Source organism: Monodon monoceros, unplaced genomic scaffold, assembly GCF_005190385.1.
Source record: "Monodon monoceros isolate NGI ecotype Baffin Bay Population unplaced genomic scaffold, NGI_Narwhal_1 Super_Scaffold_10, whole genome shotgun sequence".
Taxonomy (NCBI): domain Eukaryota; kingdom Metazoa; phylum Chordata; class Mammalia; order Artiodactyla; family Monodontidae; genus Monodon; species Monodon monoceros.
In genome coordinates this window covers 48,032,580-48,056,304 of record NW_021703766.1, presented here as the reverse complement: position 1 = coordinate 48,056,304, position 23,725 = coordinate 48,032,580, and the positions used below count along the sequence as shown (strand labels likewise).

Sequence of the window (23,725 nt, the reverse complement as noted above, 5' to 3'; positions counted from 1 at the left end):
GGAAGGGAGCCCTCAATTATAAGCTCCTTACGGAAAACCAAACAACTAGTTCCAACAAGTCCTGCTCCCAATTAGACCAACTGAAAGCAGCACTCGACGAAAAGTGTCCAGAATTAGTCAACAGAAAATGCAAAATCTTCCATCAGGATAATGCAAGACCACATGTTTCTTTCATGACCAGGCAAAAACTGTCACAGCTTGGCTGGGAAGTTCTGATTCATCTGCCATATTCACCAGACATTGTGCCTTTGGATTTCCATTTATTTCGGTCTTTACAAAATTCTCTTAATAGAAAAAATTCCAATTCCCTGGAAGACTGTAAAAGGCACCTGGGACAGTTTTTTGCTCAGAAAGGTAAAAACTTTTGGGGAGATGGAATTATGAAGTTGCCTGAAAAATGGCAGAAGGTAGTGGAACAAAAGGGTGAATACATTGTTCAATAAAGTTCTTGGTGAAAATGAAAAATGTGTCTTTTATTTTTACTTAGAAACCAAAGGCACTTTTTGGCCAACCCAATACATATGAAAGGTAAAAAGAACAAAAAGAACAGCATTCCACAGAGACAGTTTGTGGCCACAAAGCCCATGATCAGCCCTTTTTTGAGTTCTTCTTCCACAGATGACTTTGAAGTTGCTTGGGAATAGTAAATAAGATAAATAACAGTAAATAACTGTTGAGAACAGTAAATAACCTTGAGGAAGAACCCAAGAAATTACACTCCTGTTCTCCAAATCCTCCCAAGGGTCAAGCAGTGAGCCAATGCTTTATACAGATATAGTAGCATCACAGGCTTCTTTAATCTTTATTATATCCATGTGGGAAGAGGGAAGTATCAATACCGGTTGAGCCTCCTCCCGCTTCAGGAGGAATATGCACCAGCCACTAAACTTTTCAGAAGGGTGGGCTCAGTGTCTAAACAAATGTTCTTATCAGGGCAACAACTTATTAAGTGAGAAGCCATAATCTGTGCCACGCAGATTTCTTTCAACCCCATCTGCAAGGACAGTTTTATGATGTAGAATAGTATCTGCTTCTCTGCAGCTACAAGATAATAGAAAACATTGGTATAGTTACGACAGTTTTCCACTACTCATGCACATACTCCTAACAGCAATCTTACAATGTTGGTACTATTACGATCCCAATGCTGCAGCTTGCAGAAATGAAACCTAGAGAGGTTAATTAACTTAACCATGATTAAAAATATATAGCAAATATATAGCAGTACCAATATACAGCAATTTTATAGCAATGTGAGGTTTTGAAAACGAATGGTCCCCAGAGGCCACTTTTAACCAGTACCTCTCCTCTCCCACTTAACTGTCTCTCCTTTCCCACATTTCCCAGGATCAGAATGAGTACCTGGGGAACCTCGAGGTGTGTGAGAACTGCCAGGTATGGCGGTGCAGGCTGTCCCATGCTCGTGGGCATCCTGCCAGGATAGCCTAGTGGCAGCTGGACCCCAGCCCACACCCTGCTTGTGAAGGTGTGTGTGCCTGGGAGGAGGGACACCTTTTTCTGATTTGCACAGAGATGCATTTCCCCCTCTCTCATGGCTTCTTTCTTTTTACCTTTTGTGCCTCTTCAGGTCTCTGCCTTTCCCCAGGAAACAGAGAAGATGATCAAGTTCCAGGTGAGTTGGATTTTTATTTCCGTCACTTAACAGGTATTTCATTTCTCAGTAAGTGGACACCTTTTTTCTCTTCCTTGCCAAGCGTAAAGAATGACAGCAGACATTTAATACCATTTGTGTGCCGTGCTCTTTTGTTTCATTTTTTTTTAATTTCCCTTTTCAGTTTTTATTATCATTGTATTTCACAACTAATGGTGTGAAAGAGAATAGGAATTTTTAAAATGGGAAAGCCCACACATTATTACCCTGCTTACAAATCACCTGTGTTTTCCATGCTCATTTTTCATGTGCATTCATAACTATACTTGTAATAATAGATACAATTTTGAATTTTTTTCACTTAAAATTATAGCACTTAATTTTTGTCATCTAATATTATTTCAATGAACTGTTATACACTCTCCCCCATTTTTTTTAACTATTCGTCATTCACAAGCTTTTAAATTCATGAGGATTCTCACAGTTTTACACAACAGTATCAGTTTCTCTACATCTAATCTTTACTCAAAAAGCAATTCTGAGAGAATTCTGATACTATTTGTCCTTATGTTCTAGGGACTCAAAACTTTAAAAAAATTTTTTTTTCTTAAGTGGTACCTTTGTAAAAAGACTACTTAAGGGATGGTTTTGTCTAACAGGGTCATACTGAGTCTGAACTCAGAAAAAAGTAGTGTTAGCTGTTTTTGTTCAAAAAGAGCTAGATTCTTTCCAGGACCTGTAAGCTTTCTTTGTGTGTGTCTGTGTCTGTGTGCCTGTGTGTCACACCATTCATGAATTAATTTATTAGAGCATTACAGGTACTTACTTTTAAAATTTTAGTCATACTATAAGGCACACAGGCACTTTCCATCTGTCGTGCTATTCACTGCTCTAAGAGGGACTTGGAATCATCTTCACTGTTAACATGAAGATAAGAGGTTCATGTAAGTTGAAAACCTGTTCAAGTTCCTGCAGTAGGCAAGTATCTGGCCAACTCCAAAGCCTTTGCCTCTGGATTAAGAGTATCAGGCATACCATTTGGGTGGAAAGAGGGGCAAAAAAACCCCAAACACACAGACAAACAAAAAACAAACCAGAGTTCTCATTCAGAGACCAAGACTTGAAGTTGTGATGTTCAGAGCTCCAGCCAGAACAAATACACTGTTGAGCAAGTCTTCATATAGAAATTTTAAATTTCCCTATAGGAAAAAATTAAAAGACAAATAGCAAGGTAGAAAGAAAAATCTTTATCACATACATGGAAGAAAAGGCCTTACTATCCCCAAATGAATGAATGTTATTACAAAACGAGAAATAGAGATGACCAGCAAACCTATGAAAAGGGAATGATCTTCATTACTAATCAACTTTGTGAAAAAAAATTTTTTTGCCGTACCGGGTGGGATCTTAGTTCCCTGACCAGGGATCGAACCTGTGCCCCTTGCAGTGGAAGCGCGGATTCTTAACCACTGGACCGCCAGGGAAGTTCCGTGAAGATTTTTTGAGATAACTAGTTTTTACTTCCCAAATTGACTTCTGAGATTATCAAAGATTTTTTTTTTTTAATATTCATGTCCATTGTTGGCCAGGGTATAGAGGTTTAGGGATTTATACTTTCTTGGAAGCAGAATAAGTTAAGGAAAATCTTTTTGGAGGAAACATCTGCCATTATGGTTTCAAAACTTTGAAGTTTGTTATTCTTCAACATTACCATTTCTACTTTTTGTAATCTATTTTAAGGAGATAACCAGCAGAGTTCCAGGGACTAAGGTCTATATGGAAAGTTTTTTTTTGCAACATTGTTTATAATAAGTAATCTAAAACTAAGCATGCATTATTTGGATCAGTTCACTATATTCTCAGTCATCAATTTCTTGAGTTACTGTGCAGCCCTGAAGTGGGATGCCAGAAATCGTCGTCGTCATCCATCATCATCACAATAATAGTTATCATTTACTGGGTACTTACTATGTACCAGTCACTGTTCCCGAGTGCTTCACCTATAGTCACTCGTTTTATTACCAGTACCCTAAGCTACAGTTATCAGCCTGCAAATGAAGAGAGGATGAGGACCAAGTCGAAGGTCCCACAGCAGAGCATCCTGATGTGAACACAGGCATTCAGGCTCCAGAGCTGCGCCCATAAATGCTGCACATCTAGATGGGGCACAGAGGAGGAGCTACATACTCGAACAGTAAGGGTGACTCGTGCCCTGTAGGATCAGCACATTGAATAAGTGGTGTAAGCGTATAAAAGAGGGAAAACAGACTCCATCACACGCTGTTGGAACTAAAGCTTTTCTAGCAGCCCACGCGATGCACCAGAGTCCCAGGGACTTACCTATAGGAGTACTAACAAAAGGCAGCCATTTAAAGTGCAAGGATGTCTTTTCCTGCAGCCCTTCTGGTGGATGGAATTGACAGTGTGAAAAGCAAACAGCGGGCAGCTACTGAAACTTGACTCGGTCCCTCGGAATCCGGAACAGCTTCGCATTCTTGACACTTTCTCAGTGCTGCCCCTCTTCCATAAACATAGTCTGTGTGTGTTTGGTATTGTAGGAGCCAGTGTCCTTCAAGGACGTGGCCGTGGTCTTCACCGAGGGGGAGCTGGGGCTGCTGGACTCTGCCCAGAGGAAGCTGTACCGAGACGTGATGCTGGAGAACTTCCGGAACCTGCTCTCAGTGGGTGAGGACTGGCGCCCTCTGTGACGCAGTGTCAGCCTCCTGGGGTGTCTTTGTGTACGCAGTTGCTTGAAGCCCTGGGACTCCTAAAATCATTCTTTGAGCTTGGGTACCTGGGAGTCCTAATAATCCCTGTGCAGCAGAGACAAGATGTTTCTGATATTTCTGTCCAGGAAAAAATCTGTCCTTTGAACTATAAATGGGCAGCTTGTGGTGCTGCCCCACTGGTTTGTCATAAAGTCAGTTTAGTGAGTTGCTCCAGCTTCTTTGTCTTTCAGGGTTCCAGTAACTGTAGTTGTTTTTGTTTTTGTTTTTGTTTTGGTGTGTGGGGGGGCACCACACCACACGGCTTGCGGGATCTTAGTTCCCTGACCAGGGATTGAACCTAGGACTTCGTCAGTGAAAGCACTGAGTCCTAACCACTGGACCGCCAGGGAATTCCCACTGTAGTTGTTTATAAATGTGATTTTTCACAGGTATTTTGTTTTTTGCTTTAACAATGTATTTGTAAATAACTTCAGACTTACAGAAAATTTGCAAAAGTAAAAGTATAGAACAAGAACACCCATACAGCTTTTACCTAGATTCACCTATAGTAACATTTTACCCTATTTAAATTTTATCATTTATGTGCGTGTTCTTTCTATCTCCATAAATATTTATATGTATGAAAACATATGTATATACCTAATTTTTTTTCTGAACCATTTGAGGGTAATTTACGTACACTATGGCCCTATTATCTCTAAATACTTCAGTGTATATGCAGAGTTCAGGAATCCCAAGACTACCCTTACTCTGACACCAGTTGCAAGCTCGGGGGGTCCCCTGAGCCTCAGCAATTTGCTAGAACTCTCAGAAGTCACTAAAAGCTGTTATACTCACAGCTACACTTTATTACATGGAAAGGATACAGAATAAAATCAGCCAAGAGAAGAGATGCCTGGGGCAGAGTCCAGGGGAGTTTCCAGCAGAAACTCCCAGCTGTCCTCTCCCAGTGGAGTCGTGGACAGCACTCAGTCTCCCCATCGGTGACGGGTGACTGTACATGCGGAGTGTTGCCAACCAGGGAGGCTCACACAAACCTTGGTGTCCAGAGCTTTGATTGCGGCTTGGTCACATAGATGTGGTTGGGCACCTACGTGGCTGACTTTGGTTTCCATCTGCCCCCTCACTCCCGGAAATCAAGCTGATACACATGGCCTAAAGGCCCCACCATAAATCACATTGTTAAACTCTCTGGTGCGGCCCAGGGCCTCCAGGTAAAAAAAGACACTCTTATCAGGCAGTACATGGCCAGTGCTTAGAGATCATCTCCCAGGAGCTGAGGGCAAAAGCCAGACCTCTCTTTGGGCAAGGTTAATACTTTACTGAACAGTATATTTTGTAGAAATAGGAATATTCTCTTACATATCCCCAGTGCAGATATAGTCCTTTTATCCAATCTATCATTTATACCCTAATTTTATCAGTAGAGCCAATTATCTAACTTAAAGCAAATTTTTTCTCTCCAGGGCAAGATCCAGCCTATGGTCTAGTCTAGCTGTCAGTGTTTCTTTAGCCTCCTTTAATATGGAGCATTTTCACAGCATTGCTTTGCCTTTTAAGACTGTGACTTTTTAAGGAATACTGCTACTCCCTCCCCCCATTTTTAATAGAGCATTCCTAGTATTTCCTCATAATTAGATTCAGATGATCCATTCTGGCTGGACCTCTGCAGTTGGTAGTGGTGTGTCCTTTTGAGGGTATCACATCTAGAGACACACCATCTGTCCCTCATTAGTGATGCTAATTTTCATCACCCCGTCAAGATGTCCAATTTCTCCACTGTAAGATTACTGCTTTGTTTCCTCTTGCAGTCACAAGGCAACACTTTTTAAGACCACACAAACATTTCCCTATAGACTTAGCATCCATTGGTGCTTCTTGCCGTATCCAGTCTTTACCACGATAGTTACCAAATGATGATTTTCTGACTTCGTGCTTCCTTCACACGTAGCAGTGAGCACTTGGCATTCTACAGAAAGCAAGAGCCCCTCTCTCTTAACCATTTATTTATTTATTATTTGTAGGGACTTGTGAATTCTCTTATAAAAATGATTTGTAATTTATTACTGTAATAATTATCTTGCTAAAGTTGTTCCAAATTTGACCCCTTTAAGCTGACTCCTTGCCCTTGTAATATGCCCTCAGCTTTTTTTTGAGCACTGTCTTATTTGGGGGCATAGCATGCTGTCCTAGGCTCATCCTTTACTTTGCCCCAGCTCCGGAATCATTTATTTGATTTATTAGGGAATGGTATTTAACACCAAGGTCTAGATGCTAGGGATTGTCCTTGCCACTGTGGTTTCTTTGTTTCCTGGTCTCAGGGTTCAGAGCTAGGAGGTAGGGTGTGTCTGTGTGTGTGTATATTCATATACATACACATATACATGCACACATATTGATATAAATATGTATATATATGAATAGTTATTCAGTTTCATTCAAAACAAGAGAGATGTTAATTCAGATCATACTGAAACACCATTTTTCATCCATGAGATTAGCAAAAATTCAAAAACATAACACTGTATTTTGGGGGCAGAGCTGTGGGGAATAAAACACTTTCATGCATTGAAAGTAGGAGTGCAACTCAATACCACCCCTAAGGAGAGGAATTTGACAATATCTAACAGAACTATGGAGTTAACTTTTCCCAGTTCACTTGTAGGAATTTTCCCTAAAGATAACAAAGTGCAAAAGAGCATTAATAGTATACTAGTTTGTGTAAGGAGGAAGGGAAAATAAGTAAATATATGAATATCTGCTGACCTTTATAAGAAGAAACACAGGAAGGATTAATCTGGAAATCATGAAGTTAGTTTCTTATAAGTGGGTGGAAGGTAATAGTGTGGAAGGGATGTTTGAGAGACTTACACTTGTCTGAATACACCTTTTTGTCTAGTTTGGACTTCTGAAAATATGTTGGTTCAACACATTCTGAAAATTAAATCAAATAAGAAGGCAAAGGGATGATAATCTAAAAGAAAAATGAATTGTATTTGAAATTAATACCTTAACCACAATGAATAGAGAAAAGAAAGTATTCACGGAAGTAGCTAAGGAACACGGTGTATAACTCTATACCCTTAGTTTTAGGTACAGTGGGAGGGGGATGGGAGAATGACTTGCAATCCTGAACACTTTTTAGTGGATTTGTTTATTGCTCTGATATGGAATAAGCAATTCTGAGACTATTTTAGATGTACTACAGGTGCCAAGGCCATTCAATGGAGAAAGTATCATCTTTTCAACAGATGGTGCTGAAGCATTTGGACTTCCATATGCATACATTTGCATGCCTCACATCTACCAAAAAATTAACTCAAAATGGATAAGAGACATAATGTAAAATGTAACTTCTAGAAAGAAACACAGGAGAAAATCTTCATGACCTTGGGTTAGGCAAAGAGGTCTTAGATATGATCCCAAAAACATGATTCAGAAAAGAAAAAAAACACACAAGTGGGACTTGGTCAAAATTTAAAACTTTTGCTGTCCTCGCCTTTTTGCAGGGAATCAGCCCTTCAAACCGGAGCTTATATTCCAGCTGGAGAGAGAAGAAGAGCTTTTGATGATGGAGACGGAGACCCAGAGAGATGGGTGTTCAGGTGAGAACCATCCAGCAGTGACCCAGAAGCCAGAGAGCCCCTCCTGAAACATGAGTCAGAAAATGTCAGGCCCTGAGGTGTCTGTCCCCTCACCCCCTCTAGCTTTCCATATTCTAGCTCATGCATCCTGTCCCAGCTGCACTGGCCCATTGCTGCCCATCAGACAAGCCAAGGTTACTTGGCTTGCTTTGCTCTGTGCCGTGACGGACTGAATCGGTTAATGCACATGTGGTCTTTCACTGTCTTCGGTCCTCCTTGAGGCAGCTAATAGGTATAGAATAAATCAGTGTGATGGAAGGATACTCCAGAATATTGTCTGTCGACTGATGAATGCCTGTCCTAATTCTAACTGTTCAGGTGTCCTTGAGTATTCATGGATAGGTAGCCATTATTCCTAGAAGATGAATAGCCAGTCAGCTAAAGGAAATATCAGAAATGATCAATACCAACATTATAATTGACCCTTCCCATGCAGCAATTTCAAGGGAGACACTCTTGCATTAACTTCCTCATTCAGATGCCCAGCTCTTTATCTTCCCATTCTGTCCTCTCTTCTCACTGTCGCATCCCCTAACACCTAAACAGTCTCTTGACCTAGCTACGGTTTTTTTAAAAAAATTTATTCAATTTACTTAAATTAAAAAAAAAAAACAACAGTTCACCTATTTTTCCCATCCCCCAACCGCTGCCTCTTGCAACCAACAGTCTGTTCTCTGTATCTGTGAGCTTGGTTGGTTTTGTGTGTTTGTTGCGGGGCGGGGGGTGGTGACTTTAAGTTCCACATATAAGAGAGATCGAGCTGCATTTGTCTTCAAATACCTCAAGGTCTACCCGTATTGTTGCAAATGGCAAGATTTCATTTTTATTTATGGCTGAATTTTCTTTATCCATTCATCCATCAGTGGACACTTAGTTTGTTTCCTTATCTTGACTATTGTAAATAATGCTGCAGTGTACATGGGGGTGCATATATTTTTTCTTTTTTTGTATGAATTTATTTATTTTTATTTATTTATTTTGGGCTGCGTTGGGTCTTTGTTGCTGTGCACGAGCTTTCTCTAGTTGCGGTGAGCGGGGGTTACTCTTCGTTGTGATGTATGGGCTTCTCATTGTGGTGGCTTCTCTTTGTTGCAGAGCACGGGCTGTACGTGCGTGAGCTTCAGTAGTTGTGGCACACGAGCTCAGTAGTTGTGGCTCGTGGGCTCTAGAGCACAGGCTCAGTAGTTGTGGCACATGGGCTTAGTTGCTCCACGGCATGTGGAATCTTCCTGGACCAGGGCTCAAACCCCCCTCCCCTGCATTGGCAGGCAGATTCTTTTTTTTTTTTTTTTTTTGTGGTACACGGGCCTCTCACTGTTGTGGTCTCTCCCGTCGTGGAGCACAGGCTCCAGACGCGCAGGCCCAGCGGCCACGGCCCACGGGCCCAGCCGCTCCGCAGCATGTGGGATCCTCCCGGACTGGGGCACGAACCCGTGTCCCCTGTATCGGCAGGCGGACTCTCAGCCACTGCGCCACCAGGGAAGCCTGGCAGGCAGATTCTTAATCACTGTGCCACCAGGGAAGCCCCATATATCTTTTCGAGTTACTGTTTTCGATTTCTTCAGATAAATACACAGAAGTAGAATTGCTAAATCATATGATAGCTCTATTTTTAATCTTTTGAGGACCCTCCGTACTGATTTCCATAGTGGCTGCACCAACTTCCATTCCCACCAGTAGTGTACAAGGGCTCCCTCTCCTCCACATCCTTGCCACCATTTGTTATCTCTTGTCTTTTTGATAACAGACATCCTAACAGGTGGGAGGTGATAATCTCATTGTGGATTTGATTTGCATTTCCCTGGTGATTAATGTTGTGGAGCATCTTTTTATGAACCTGTTGGCCATCTGTATGTCTTCTTTGGGAAAATGTCTATTCTGGTCTTCTGCCCATTTTTTTAATCAGATCGTTTGGTTTTTGCTATTGAATTGTATGAGTTCTTTCTATATTTTGGATATAACCCCTTATCAAATATATGATTTGCACATATTTTTCTCCCATTCAGTAGTTTGCCTTTTCGTTTTATTGTTGGTTTTCTTAGCTGTGCAGAAGCTCCTTAGTTTGACTGTAGCCCCACTTGTTTATTTTTGCTTTTGTTTCTTTTGCTTTTGATGAAGGATAAAATGATTTTTATCCTTCATTTTGTTAATGTGGTGTATCACACTTACTGATTTGCAGATGTCAAACCATCCTTGCATCCCTACAATAAATCCCATTTGATTTTGGTGTATGACCCTTTTAATGTGTTGTTGAATTCAGTTTGCTAATATTTTGTTTAGGATTTTTACATTATGTTCATCAGAGATATTGGCCTGTAATTTTCTTTTTGAAGTGGTACTTCCAAGTTGGACATATATGCGAGTCCAAACATTTTAGTAATGTTTTTAAGTCCTCAGACCCTGGTGTCAGAAGCCATGGTCACACCTGTGTAGCCAAGGATGCTCCTGGGTGAGAAGGAAAGTCAATTGAAAATTTCAAAACAAATTACTTCACTTCTATAATTTTTTGTTTCCATCTCAGTTAACATTCAGAGTCATAATAGGCAATATACTCTCTAGAGCAGGGGTCAGCAAAGTTTTTCTCTAAAGGTCCAGATAGTGAATATTTTAGGCTTTGCTGGCCATATGTGGTCTCTGTCACATATTCTTCTTTGTACACCATTTAAAAAAATGTAAAATCTATTCTTGTTCTTAAGCTACACAAAAACAGGGCTAGGGCCATAGTGTGCCAGTCCCCCTGCCTGATAGCATCAGTAGGAATGTAATGTCGTATTTTAAAATATCTTTTTATTTAATTTTTTACATGTACTAACATGTATATACCATATATTAATGCAAAATTTTGAAAATGTACATTCTTATTTTTAATATACTAATTTTTCTCCTTCATGGTACCTTGAGCAAGAAATCCCTCCCAATCTGAGATTATCTCTTTTTAAAAATAATCATCACTACATAATCCAACATGTGGCTATAACATGCATCATTTACCCATTTTTTAATTGATGGGCATTCATTTCTCTGCCGTCTCCCTTGTTTTTTTACTACTAATATAGAAAGTACAGCAATAAAAACCCCAATCCAAATGTCGTTGGGTACTAGTGATTTTATTTCTGTGGAATAAATTACCTGGTGGCTCAGAGATTCAAATAGAAAAACCATCCTACTGAGCTGTTTTGTTTTTGGCTGCGTCAGGTCTTAGTTGCGGTACATGGGATCTTTGTTGAAGCATGCGGGATATTTTCATTATGGCACAGTCTCTTCGTTGCAGTGCTCAGGCTTCCCTCTGGTTGTAGTGTGCGGGTTTTCTCTCTAGTTGTGGCATGCGGGCTCCAGGGTGCGTGGGCTCCAGAGCACGGCTCCATAGTTTGCTGCACGCGGGTTCTCTCATTGAGGCGGGTTCTCTCATTGAGGCGGGTTCTCTCATGTGAGCTCAGTAGTTGTGGCTCACAGGCATAGTTGCCCTGCGGCATGTGGGATCTTAGGTCCCTGACCGGGATCGAACCCACGTCCCCTGCATTGGAAGGTGGATTCTTTACCACTGGACCACCAGGGAAGTCCCCTTACTGAGCTTTAACTTTGGAGTTGTAACCAAGAGAGACATAATTATCCCCATTGACTTTCCTGCAGCCTCTAGGAGCTGATTTAATTGACGTGGGCAAAGAAATATTTTTAAAATGATAGTCTTACAACCACTCTGTTAGCAGAAGAACTATCTCAATTTCCACTAGGAAGGAGAACGATGTCAATAAATAATGGCCTCTCTTTTTTTGGGCTGTATTGGGTCTTCGTTGCTGCGCGTGGGCTTTCTTTAGTTGTGGTGAGTGGGGGCTACTCTTCATTGCAGCGAGTGGGCTCTAGGTACATGGGAGTAGTGGCACGTGGGCTCAGTAGTCGTGGCTCACAGGCTCTAGAGCGCAGGCTCAGTAGTTGTGGCGCACGGGCTCTGTTGCTCCGCCACATGTGAGATCTTCCTGGGCCAGGGCTCGAACCATGTGCCCTGCATTGGCAGGCGGATCCCTAACCACTGCGCCACCAGGGAAGTCCCAATAATGGCTTAACCGTCCATCTCCTTGCAAGATGTTCCAAGTCGCAACCCACCCACCTCTCCCAAAGTCGTCATCTGCACGAAGTCCCTAGTTCCTTCAGGCCAGCAAGGAAGGCTCAAGGTGAGAAAACCGAGAGGCAGGGGGACCAGCCCCTGTCTTTCTTTTCATCCCCTATTCAAAAATAAGTATATATTTCTTCATCTTTATTTCGTACACGTTAGCCATTAAATAAACAAACGTTAATGTAGATTTTAGACCGTTTTCAAGCCTTCATCCCCATAAAGATCTAGTGTATAATTTTCAACTGGTGACCATTATAACCTGAAAACAGTTGTACTCTCAGGTTTTATACATCCTGAGGGAAAGAAAGACTATATCTCAAGTGGTAATTTGTTCCCAGTATTTTGAAACTTCAGTCCATGTAGGCATGAAACTAAGAGGCACAAACCTACCTATTGATATTTTTCCAAGTTTCCGTATTTGAACTTTGCATTTGAGCCTTACGATTGTTTCATTACAAACTTTATGCCTCCCTCAACTATTTACACCAGTGGTCTTCATACTTTTTTGGCCATGGCCTTCAGTATGTAATGTAACCCAGTACAGACCTAGGTGTGTATACATATCTGCAAGTCTGAGACAAGCATTTATGCACTGATACCCTGACATGCAGTGCAACTGTGATATTTTCTGTCCTTTTTAAAATTGCATGTCACAATCTATTAAATTGATCTTAAGCCTCACTAATGGTTTCCCACCATTAGTGTTCTTGTGCTGTTATAGGCTATTCATTCCAAATACATCCAGTAATATTCCATAATCTGTTTTCAGCCTTCTCTGCCAGTGATTAAATTTTGTCTTCTATTGGAAAGTGATAAGAAAAAATAATTTTACTTGGAGTGAAAAAGGTGATTTTTAGTCCATGTTTACATAAAATCAGCTTGTCAGTCCACATAAGTAAAATCTGTTTCATGGAATTGCCTGATTAATTTGATCAGAGGTGCAGAGTCAACAACCTTTTAGAGCCACCTACACCTGTTGCTGACATGAAGCTTCATGATCCCCAGGGGCTCTGAAAGGTGATCCTTTACCAACATTATACCTTAATGCTGCTGACTGCCACTGATGCAATCTGAAACTCCCAGCAGGGATGGAAAGGGAAGTTTCTGGTCCGTAGAGCCAGGCAAGCATCATTGCTGTATAAACCAAGGGCTTCTGGGCTTTTTTTTTTCCCCCATAGCAGATTATTCCTGTTTTTCATTTCCAGTGTCATCTCTAATTATAGCAAAACCATCTACTTCATTAACCAGCAGATACTTACTTTTAGTAATCTCCATCTTTCAAGTAATAAGATGTTCCCTGCAAATTATCTTGCTTTTTCTTCTCTTTCCTTGGTAGTTTGCTGGTTCCAGCTAGATCTGAATACCATTCCTGTCAGTAGTTCTCACGTAGCTGTTCTCAGCTATTTCCTTTGATAATTTTAATTCCTTTATGGCTTAATTAGAATATCAGACATCACTGGGTTAAGAGTTTTTGAAGTCATAACTTAACCTATATGTTAACCTTAACTAAACCTTAAGTTTTAATGCAACCTTTCATAAATACCTTATGATGTCTTACACATGCCAATCATGTTGATCTAGCATTACAATTCCTTGCCAGAATTTCCTTTTTAATAGAAAACTTACTACATTTGCATTAACTAACTGCAGACATAAAGTACATGTGGGTAAAATAGCATGGTAATAAAATATGACACATCTGTTTTTTAAATTATACATATGCTTAATTACTTTTTTCTTATAATTTTTAGATTTTTTTTGATCATTTACAGTGGTGACATCTGATCTCAGGCTGTGATAGGCTGGCCATTTTATGCTAGAATAGTCTTTGTTTTCTGCATTTCACTTCTTCTGTCTCCACCCCACATAACCCTGTTCTTGTTTTCAAACAGTCAGATCTCAGAGATATTGCAGGTTCAGTTCCAGAGTACTGCAATAAAGCAAATATTGCATATAAAGCAAGTCACAAATTTTTTGGTTTCCTAGTGCATATAAAAGTCATGTTTATACTATACTGTAGTTTACTAAGTGTGCAATAGCATTATGCTAAAAAAAAACAATTCACATACCTTAACTTAAAAATACTTTATTGCTAAAAAATGCTAACCATCATCTGAGCCTTCAGTGAGTCATAGTAGTAACATCAAAGATCACAGATAACCATGACAAATACAATAATGAAAAAGTTTGAAATATTGTGAGAATTACCAAAATGTAACACAGAGACATGAAATGAGCAAATTCTGTTGGAAAAATAGTGCCAGTAGGCTTGCTCAACATAGGGTTGCCTTCAATTTGTAAGAAACTCTACCTGTGAAGCACAATAAAGCAAAGCACAATAAAACAAGGTACGGAGTATATTTTTCCCTGTAGACTGAGTTAAAATGGCTTCTAAAGTGATAGCTTTGTGGCATAGAGTTGGATGTTGTAGCCATTGTTAATGTACATGATTAGAAAGAACTCTTCTTCTCAAGCTCACGTGGAACATTCACCAAGATAGACCATATTCTGAATCAAAAAACACACCTTAACAAATTTAAAAGAATAGAAATTATGCAGTGCCTGCTCTCAGACTGCAATGGAATTAAACTAGAAGTCAATAAATCAAATAACTGGAAAACCTCAAATGGAGATTAAACAATACACTTCCAAATAACACGTGGGTCAAAGAAGAAATCTCAAGAGAAATTTTAAGATATTTTGAACTACATGAAAATGAAAACACAACCTACCTAAATTTGTGGGCTGCAGCAAAAGCACTGCTTAGAGGAAAATTTATAGCATTGAATATATGTATTAGAAAAGAAGAAAGGTCTAAAATCAATCATCTAAGCTTCCACCTTAGGAAACTAGAAAAAGAAAAGCAAATTGTAAGCAGAAGAAAAGTAAGTAGAAGACAAGAAAAAGAATTGGAAATAAGAAATCAGTAGAGAAAATCAGTGAAACTAAAAGCTGGTTCTTTGAAAAGATGCCTAAAATGGATAAGCTTCTTAGCTAGGGTAACTAAGAAAAAGAGACACAAATTACTAATATCACAGAAATGCAAATTACTAATATCAGAAATGAAAGAGGGAACATGACTACAGAACCTGTGGGCATTAAAAGAATAAAAAAGGAATACTATGAACAAACTCTGTGCCCACAAATTTGACAGCCTAGATGAAATAGACCAATTCCTTGAAAGACACATTTGCCAAAAGGAAAGTAAAGCTATTTACTTTATTTGACATGCCTCGTATACTGTGTCCCTTCATTTCATTATTATATAAAATATTAACATAGTAATTGAAAGCTTTGCTTTTGAGAAACCAAAGACATCACTAGGCATTCTTTAAATTAATTTTTTATTGGAGTATAGTTGGTTGGCATTTTTTTTTAAAGTACTACTGAGATGAGTACTCATAGACATGCCGTAAAGTGTTACCCTGCAGTCAGTGAACTGCCCCAGATCCTGCTGCCACGCAATCATCAGTGTGGCCTTTTATTTTTAATTTTTTTATAAATTGGGCATAGGGTGGGGCTACAGGTAAGATTTTATACAAGAAAAACTACACCATTTATTTTCAAAATTAAAAAGACACAATCCACAAAATTCTTGTGACCTTTGCTTTTCTCATCAGCAGGTGATATCTGAGTGTAGCCCTACCTCTCATACAGCCTTTCAACATTGCAGTAAAACTGCCATCACCAATTCCTTTCCCATGAAAAATAACTCAACACATATATGCCCTTTCAGTTCTGTGAGTGAGAGTGACTCAAGCTGTGATCTATTCATTATGTGCTTATTGAGCAACTACTATTCACTAGGAGTGTTACAGGCAGTGAGGGTAATGCTGTGTACACAGCGAAGTGCTTGTCCTTGTGGGTAATCCACCCCAGTGTGGAGAGACAGAAAAACACAAAGAATTATTATGTTTGAGGATAATGTTCATGTTATGAAAAGAATCCTCTTTTACTGCTTCCCCCCCCTCCCCCGCCGGATGCTGAAAGAGAATTTAACGTACTGCCAAGTGTTAGGAGAGTGCACGTTATTACTTCAACCCCGTTGGACCACCGGTCCTCAGGGAGTATACTTCTCACCAGGATATGAAGATCTGCTGCCTGCTGATAATCTGAGCTTTCATAACTAAGGGACAAGCCATTTCCATCCAAACATACGCATCTTCAACTCTTCTGGAGCCTCAAATTCCCTAAACGTTAAAGTAATTTTCCAGCAAAATGGTGCAAGCCAAAGTCAATGTTCACTGAGTTTTGTTTGTTTGATAACAAAGGACACCTACTGGTGCCATAAAACTTGCCTGTGGTTCCCTCAGCCTCCATTTTTTTCTGATGTCTTTGGAGTTGAATTCTGTCACCCGTGTTTTACATTCTGACCTGCACCATAGCCCTTGATAATTGCAAAATATCTTTTGAAAGGAGTTAAAGCTGATAATGGCTTACAGTGACTTAGAAGAGCTTATTAGTCTCATGAAGATAAAGAGTGAATTAGAGATAGGCAGTTTGATGCCTCAAGCATAAAGATCTACTTTTACCTTCACCTGCACAGCATTTAACATGCAGTCTTCTTAAAAACAAACAAAAATGTTACCATGCCCATTACTATCAGGGCAAAAAGCATTTATCCACTTGAAACTACACTCTTTCCGATTTGAGACTGTCCCCTTCTGTTTTCTTGAAATCTCCAGGCAGCCCATGATAATATGTGTATGGTTTAACTAGGCATTTTGAACAGGGCCACCATCTTCGATATCCAGGTTGTGTTGCAAAGCCCTGATTTTGAGGCATGCAGATAGCCTGAATTCTGTGGATCCTACTTATATTCCTGGTGTAGCCAAAGATGAGCCATTTTCTAAGTATCATCAGAGGTAGTAACATGAATTTTCCTCCAGTTTATTGAAGTTGCATATCATCATCTAAGTGCAAAATCTTGAAATCTCTGAATAAAAGCATTCACTGTGTACACGTCTAAAATCTCTTTATTCTTATAGGAACCAAGAGTCAACATAATATGGAAAGTATTCAAGAAGTGGGATTAAGCTGCCTTTCCCCCAAAGAGCTTTCCACCTGGCAGACCTGGCAACAAGGTGCAGGCAGGTTAACTGGGTGTCAAGATTCGATGAAAATTTTTCAAGAGAATATTTCTCAGCTGCAAAAACAAGGCAATTCCCCCTGCCAAGTTTGGGCAGGAATACCGATTCAGATTTCTGAAGATGAGAACTACGTATTGACTCATATAGGAGATGGTTCCCATGACATAAAAAGTCAAGAATTTCCCTCTTGGAGAGCCCAGCATTCCTGGAGGAAAATGTATCTTACAGAGTCACGTAATTATCAGTGTAGATGTCAGAAAATTTCCATGAAAAATGATTTCTGTGTGTCTGAAAGTATCAGTTGGATCTCACATCACAATGATAATCTGGGTGTACACAGAACAGAAAAAATCTATAGCTGCCATGACTGTGGAGAAGATGTCATGAAGGTTTCATTGCTTAATCAAGACTTAATTCAGACAGGGCAAAAGCCCTACCCTGGTAATGAGTACAGAAAAGCCTTCAACAATGACTCCAGTTCTGAAGTTCTTCAGCAGTTACACTTAGAAGGAAAGCCCTGTACCTATAGTCCATGTGGAAAGGACTGTAGTTACAGTTCAGTTCTTCATACTCATCAAAGTGTTTGTAGAGGAGATAACTGTGTTTCTGAGAGTTCACATCTGCAATGCCATCAGAAAGTACACGCAGAGGAGGTGCCATTTAAATATGAATATGGTGAGAATGTCAATCAGTGTTCCTCTCATAACACATATGAACTTACTCACACAGGAGAGGTGTCCAACAGATGCAACATTTATGAGAAGGGCTTCAGTCATAGCTTAGACCTTAGTAGCAGTTTTAGGGTCCATACTGAGCAGGAGCCCTATGAATTTGAGGAGAATGGGAATGCCTTTAACCAGAATTCTTGCCTTCGAGCCCATCAGAAAATCCAAACTGAAGAGAAACTATACACAGATGTGGAGTGTGAGAAGGGTTTCATTTGTAACTCAGATTGTAACATTCAGCACAGAGTTCACATGGAAGAGATTCCCTATAATTCTGAGGTGTGTGGTAATGGCTTCAGTCTGGCCTCACATTTTCAAGACCTTCAGATAGTCCACACTAGGGAACAACCATATAAACATTATACATGTGGTAACAGCTTCAGCCAAAATTCATATCTTCAAGGCCATCAGAAAATTCACATTGGAGAGAAACCTTACAAGGAGTGTGGGAATGGCTTCAATTGGAATTCAAAACCTAAAGATCATCAGAGAGTCCACACTGGAGAGAAGCCATACAAATGCAACGCATGTGGTAAAGTCTTCAGTCATAGATCAATTCTTAATGTTCATCAGAGGGTCCACACAGGAGAGAAACCTTTTAAATGTGAGGAGTGTGATAAGGGATTCAGTCGGAGTTCATACCTTCAAGCCCATCAGAGAGTCCACACTGGAGAGAAACCATACAAGTGTGAGGAGTGTGGGAAGGGATTCAGTCGGAGTTCATACCTTCAAGGCCATCAGAGAGTTCACACTGGAGAGAAACCATACAAGTGTGAGGAGTGTGGGAAGGGGTTCAGTCGGAGTTCACACCTTCAAGGCCATCAGAGAGTTCACACTGGAGAAAAACCATTCAAGTGTGAGGAGTGTGGGAAGGGATTCAGTTGGAGCTTTAATCTTCAAATTCATCAGAGGGTTCACACAGGAGAGAAACCCTATAAATGTGGAGAATGTGATAAGGGCTTCAGTAAGGCCTCAACTCTTCTGGCCCATCAGAGAGTCCACACAGGAGAGAAGCCATACCAATGTGATGAGTGTGGTAAGAGCTTCAGTCAGAGATCATACCTTCAAAGCCATCAGAGTGTCCACACTGGCGAGAGACCATATATATGTGAGGTATGTGGGAAGGGCTTCAGTCAGAGAGCATATCTTCAAGGTCATCAGAGAGTCCACACCAGAGTGAAGCCATACAAATGTGAGATGTGTGGGAAGGGCTTTAGTCAGAGCTCACGCCTTGAAGCACATCAGAGGGTCCACACAGGAGGGAAACCGTACAAATGTGAGGTGTGCACAAAGGGTTTCAGTGAAAGTTCACGCCTTCAAGCACATCAGAGGGTCCACACAGAAGGGAGGCCCTATAAATGTGAACAGTGCGGTAAGGGTTTCAGTGGGTTTTCAAGTCTTCAAGCCCATCACAGAGTCCACACTGGGGAAAAGCCATACAAATGTGAGGTGTGTGGTAAGGGCTTCAGTCAGAGATCAAACCTCCAGGCTCATCAGAGAGTCCACACGGGAGAGAAACCATACAGATGCGATGCATGTGGTAAGGGTTTCCGTTGGAGCTCAGGTCTTCTAATTCATCAAAGAGTCCATAGTGGTGATACATTCTATAAAAGTGAAGAGTATGGTAAGGATTATCTTTCTTCAGAGAATCCATACAAAAGTGAAATTCTGTAAAATGGTATTCTATTGCGTTCTGAAGTCCTCAAACAAGAGCTGAAATTTTCCATTCACTCCAGTTCTTAAAGTAGAAAAAGAATTTCTTTCAGGAAAAGGTAATGTTTCTGCCCAACATCAACATTCACAATAGTCAGGAGACCACACAGCAGAGACATCTAACGAGAGGGGTTCCATACGGGATTTTGTGAGAACTTTAACGTCATTGCACGTTACTTTAAGCAGTTGTTGCACTAGGGCTTAAACAAGATATGAGTATAGTCAGGATTTTAACAGAAGCACAGTGATGAGCATGCCTAAATCCACGTCCACTGGAATGTAAAGTTAATGAGAGAAGGGGCTTCACGCATTGTGAAGTCTCCAAAGCCACGACACTGCATAACTCAATATTAGGTGCTCAGTACTTTTTGCTAAATGACTAAAAGTGTGTAAAGGTATCGTGTTTGGAATTTTTATTAAGCTTCTTTTCTCCAAAAAGTCATTTTAAAATGTATTTGGAGGAGGAATACTGCAAGTAATGTAAGCACTTCAAGTAAATATTATTTGAAATGTATCAGCAATATCGCAATCTGAAACTACATGAATTTGGTTGTAACCCTTTTGGGAATAGTTCTCTCCCCTTGTCCCTTGTGTAAGCAGGGATGAACTGAATTTCTTACCATTTGGTCTCTTTCTCTACAGTATACTATCCGTTCAAGTTTAGCTGTGAGTATGTACACCTGTGTGCACTTTAAAGGACAGTACAAACTGATAAAACAATGTTTCTGGTTAACTTTACAAAAATGGAACACTGCATTTCACATAATTGAATTTTTACTCCTGCCCTGTGTGTTAGGACAGAGTTTTACTGTAATATTTGGAAAGTGGCAGAAATGGTTACTAATGACAAATACTTCCTTAATAAATGTCAAAATTACAATACTTGGTTTTTTAGTCTCCATATTTCCATCAAAATCCTTTTGATCTGACTGATTTCTAGGTGTTATAGCCTTTGTCCAATTCAGACCTCCTTAGGCAGGATCTGTGACAAGTTTGGAGGACTTTAATTTTGTCAAGTTTCACACCCCCATACTTCTTCCACTCACACAAAGAAAGAAAAATATCAATATTTGTTTATTGAAGTATAGTTGATTTACAATGTTATGTTAATTACTGCTGTACAGCAAAATGATTCAGTTATATATACATTCTATTTTTTATTCTTTTCCATTATGATATATCATAGGATATCGAATATAGTTCTCTGTGCTATACAGTAGGACCTTATTGCTTATCCATTCTATATATAAAAGCTTATATCTGCTAACCCTAACCTCCCACTCCATCCCTCCCTCAACCCCCTTCCCCTTGGCAACTACCAGCCTATTCTCTATGTCTGTGACTCTGTTTCCATTTCATAGATAGGTTTTTCTGTGTCATATTTTAGATTCCACATAAAAGTGATATCGTATGTTATTTGTCCTTTGCTTTCTGACTTACTTCACTTAGTATGATAATCTCTACTTACATCCATGTTGCTGCAAATGGCATTATTTTCTTCTTTTCTATGGCTGAGTAGTACTCCATTGTATATATGTGCCACATCTTCTTTATCCATTCACCTGTTGATGGACATTTAGGTTGTTTCCATGTCTTGGCTTTGTGAATAGTGCTGCTATGAATATAGGGAGTGCATGTATCTTTTTGAATTATAGTTTTGTCTAGATATATGCCCAGAAGTGGGATTGGTGGATCGTATGGTAATTCTATTTTTAGTAAAGAAAGGAAAAATATTGAATTTTTCTAAACATTTTTTCAAATGTATTATTAGGATAAGATTTCCTTTTACTTGCTAGTCTCTGTCTTCAAGAACAATGCATTTTGTTGGAGGGAGTGAAAAATACAAGTTTGTTAGAGAAGAGTCGTACAATATGTATCAAAATGTAAAGTGTACGTACCCATCTGGAATCATAGAATAATAATTTAGGGTAAAGCAGTTTTAACAGAAAGGATGTGTACATAAGGGTAATTTTTTAAATTGGAAATTAATAAGAGTTTAGATAAATATCTTTGTGTTCCTATAATATGGAGCTACAGAAAGTATGAAATCAATCTAAAATGACAGAGAAGACTCACGCATCTTGTTTAGTAAAAACGCGGATTGTACCTTCATAGTATCCAGTTATCTTAGGTCTGTATACATATATGTTCAAGTACATGCTTAATAGATTATCTGTGAAAGATTACTCACTGTCCTGTATACAGTGGTTTTCTGTGACAAGCAGAATTTTGGCTTAGTCTTTCTTGTACTTTATTTTTAAAAATTCACAGTTAACATTTTACCAAAGCAATAAACTACTGAGATATTGCCCCGTATAGTTAAGAACTCATAATGTGATCACTCTATTTCATTAGATGGCATAAAAAAGTCTCTAGAGAATACAGATAAATTAGGTGTTAGCAGCTTTACCTTTCTATAAAATTTCTTTAGGTCTCAAAGCACATGCAGCCTTAAATCTCCTAGTACAATTCAGTAGTAGTATAAATTGGTGCACCATAGTTTTTCTGTCAGATTTCAGCCCGTTGGGTGAATGGGGTGACCAAGGCACTGGCTTAACCTGGCTTCCAAGGTGCTAGTTCAAGTTTCACAGTATCATCAGAAATTCAGGGCTTCTAATGCATTTCTTTACTACAGTCACTTCCAAAGGAAGATCATGAGAGCTCATGGTGGTTTTATCAGTTAGGATGCTTTTAGTTGTAGGTAACAAAATGTAGCTCAGAATTGCTTAAACCAAAAATGTTTCTCAGTTCATATAAGTGAAGAGATGTAGGTAAGGTAAGACTTGGGTCTGGGTCAGTCAAGGAGACTTTATTTTGCTTTAAGTCTCTTACCTCTGTCCTTTTATGTGAACTCTTGTCTTCAGTTTGCTCACAAATGAAAGTATCACCTGCTTTATTGTTCGCAGCCTAGAGAAGAGAGTTTGTCTCATTTTTAGTGTTATGGAGTCCTAGCTCCCCCAAATTCACAAGGTGTCTGATCTCTCCAATCCCCACTCAAGACTAAGACTAAACCAAGACAATACAGAACATCCCTGGTCCCCATAAACATGCTAGCTTTCTCCTAGTGACAAGCAATAGCAGGCTACATTGGGGAAAAGGCAAGAACATGGACAGAGAATCCTTCTGTGGCACAGGTGCGTAGGGATAGCCAAAAGCTGAAGGTGGAGAAGGAACATTGAGGAAAATCCTCCAGCACTCCACCCCCCACCCTAAGCACAAGGTAACATTAGAAAATTTTGAAGCAGTGTACTGAAGATAACTATTGCAACAACAGAATCCAATTTCAACTTAATTCCTGACCAGACTGATTCAACACCCCACCCTAACATCCTAGCAGAACAGGTGTGCCCAGTTCCAGGCAAAAATACTATTTATTTCAGTCTCTACTGTTTGAAACATGGTATCTTGCATTCAGTAAAACCTTACAAGATTAAAAAAAATACAACCCTCTGCCAAGAGACAGCAGACCAATCAATAAAACCACACTTAGAGATGACTATATTTTGGAAATGCCAGAGAATTTTATATGACTGGTTGATGTGTTGAATGCTTTCATGAAAAGGGCAGACAATATACATGAACAGATGAGGGAATTTCAGTGGAAATTAATATAGAATCAAATGGGAAATGCTAGAAAAGAAAATTTATCACAAAGGATGATTTTGAAGGACTTGTAAGTAGGCTAAACACAGCTGAGAAAAGTGTCAAAGAACTTGAATAAAGGCTAATCAAAATCATCCAACCTGAAACAAAAAGTGTAAAGAAAACAGAATAGAGTATCCAAGAACTATGGGGAAACTTTTTGTGGTCAAACTTACGTATAATTGGAAACCCAGGGTGAAAGGAGAGAGAGAGTGAGAAGAAAAATATTTCAAGAGATAGTGGCTGCGAATATTTTTAAAATAATAAAAGACTTCACCGAATCCAAGAACTCAAGAATACACAAGCAGAATTTTAAAACAAACAATGCAAAAAACAAAAAACTAGGCACATTATTGCCAAACAGCAGCAAATGAACAATGCAGGAAATATTGACAGAAAAAGGCCACATTACATACAAAGAACAGAGATGAGGAAGAGAGGAGACTTCCCATCAAAAAC

The 23,725-nt window shown here is 39.6% G+C and overlaps 1 protein-coding gene across 2 annotated transcripts in view; it reads left to right on the top strand.

Moving 5' to 3' along the window:
• The window catches only part of LOC114906503 (zinc finger protein 112-like), a 30,452-nt gene extending 9,964 nt beyond the window's left edge, over window positions 1–20,488 (top strand). Inside the window, exons 2-5 of one of the 2 annotated variants that reach the window (XM_029241313.1) lie at window positions 1,589–1,633; window positions 4,171–4,297; window positions 7,851–7,946; window positions 17,085–20,488. In XM_029241313.1, coding sequence (XP_029097146.1) covers window positions 1,619–1,633; window positions 4,171–4,297; window positions 7,851–7,946; window positions 17,085–19,585 — 2,739 coding nt within the window. In that variant the 5' untranslated portion in view covers window positions 1,589–1,618 and the 3' untranslated portion in view covers window positions 19,586–20,488. Of the gene's footprint in view, window positions 1–1,321; window positions 1,487–1,588; window positions 1,634–4,170; window positions 4,298–7,850; window positions 8,050–17,084 lie in introns of those variants that run through there. The other variant, XM_029241321.1, reaches the window with a different exon arrangement.
• Window positions 20,489–23,725: the final 3,237 nt, after the last annotated feature.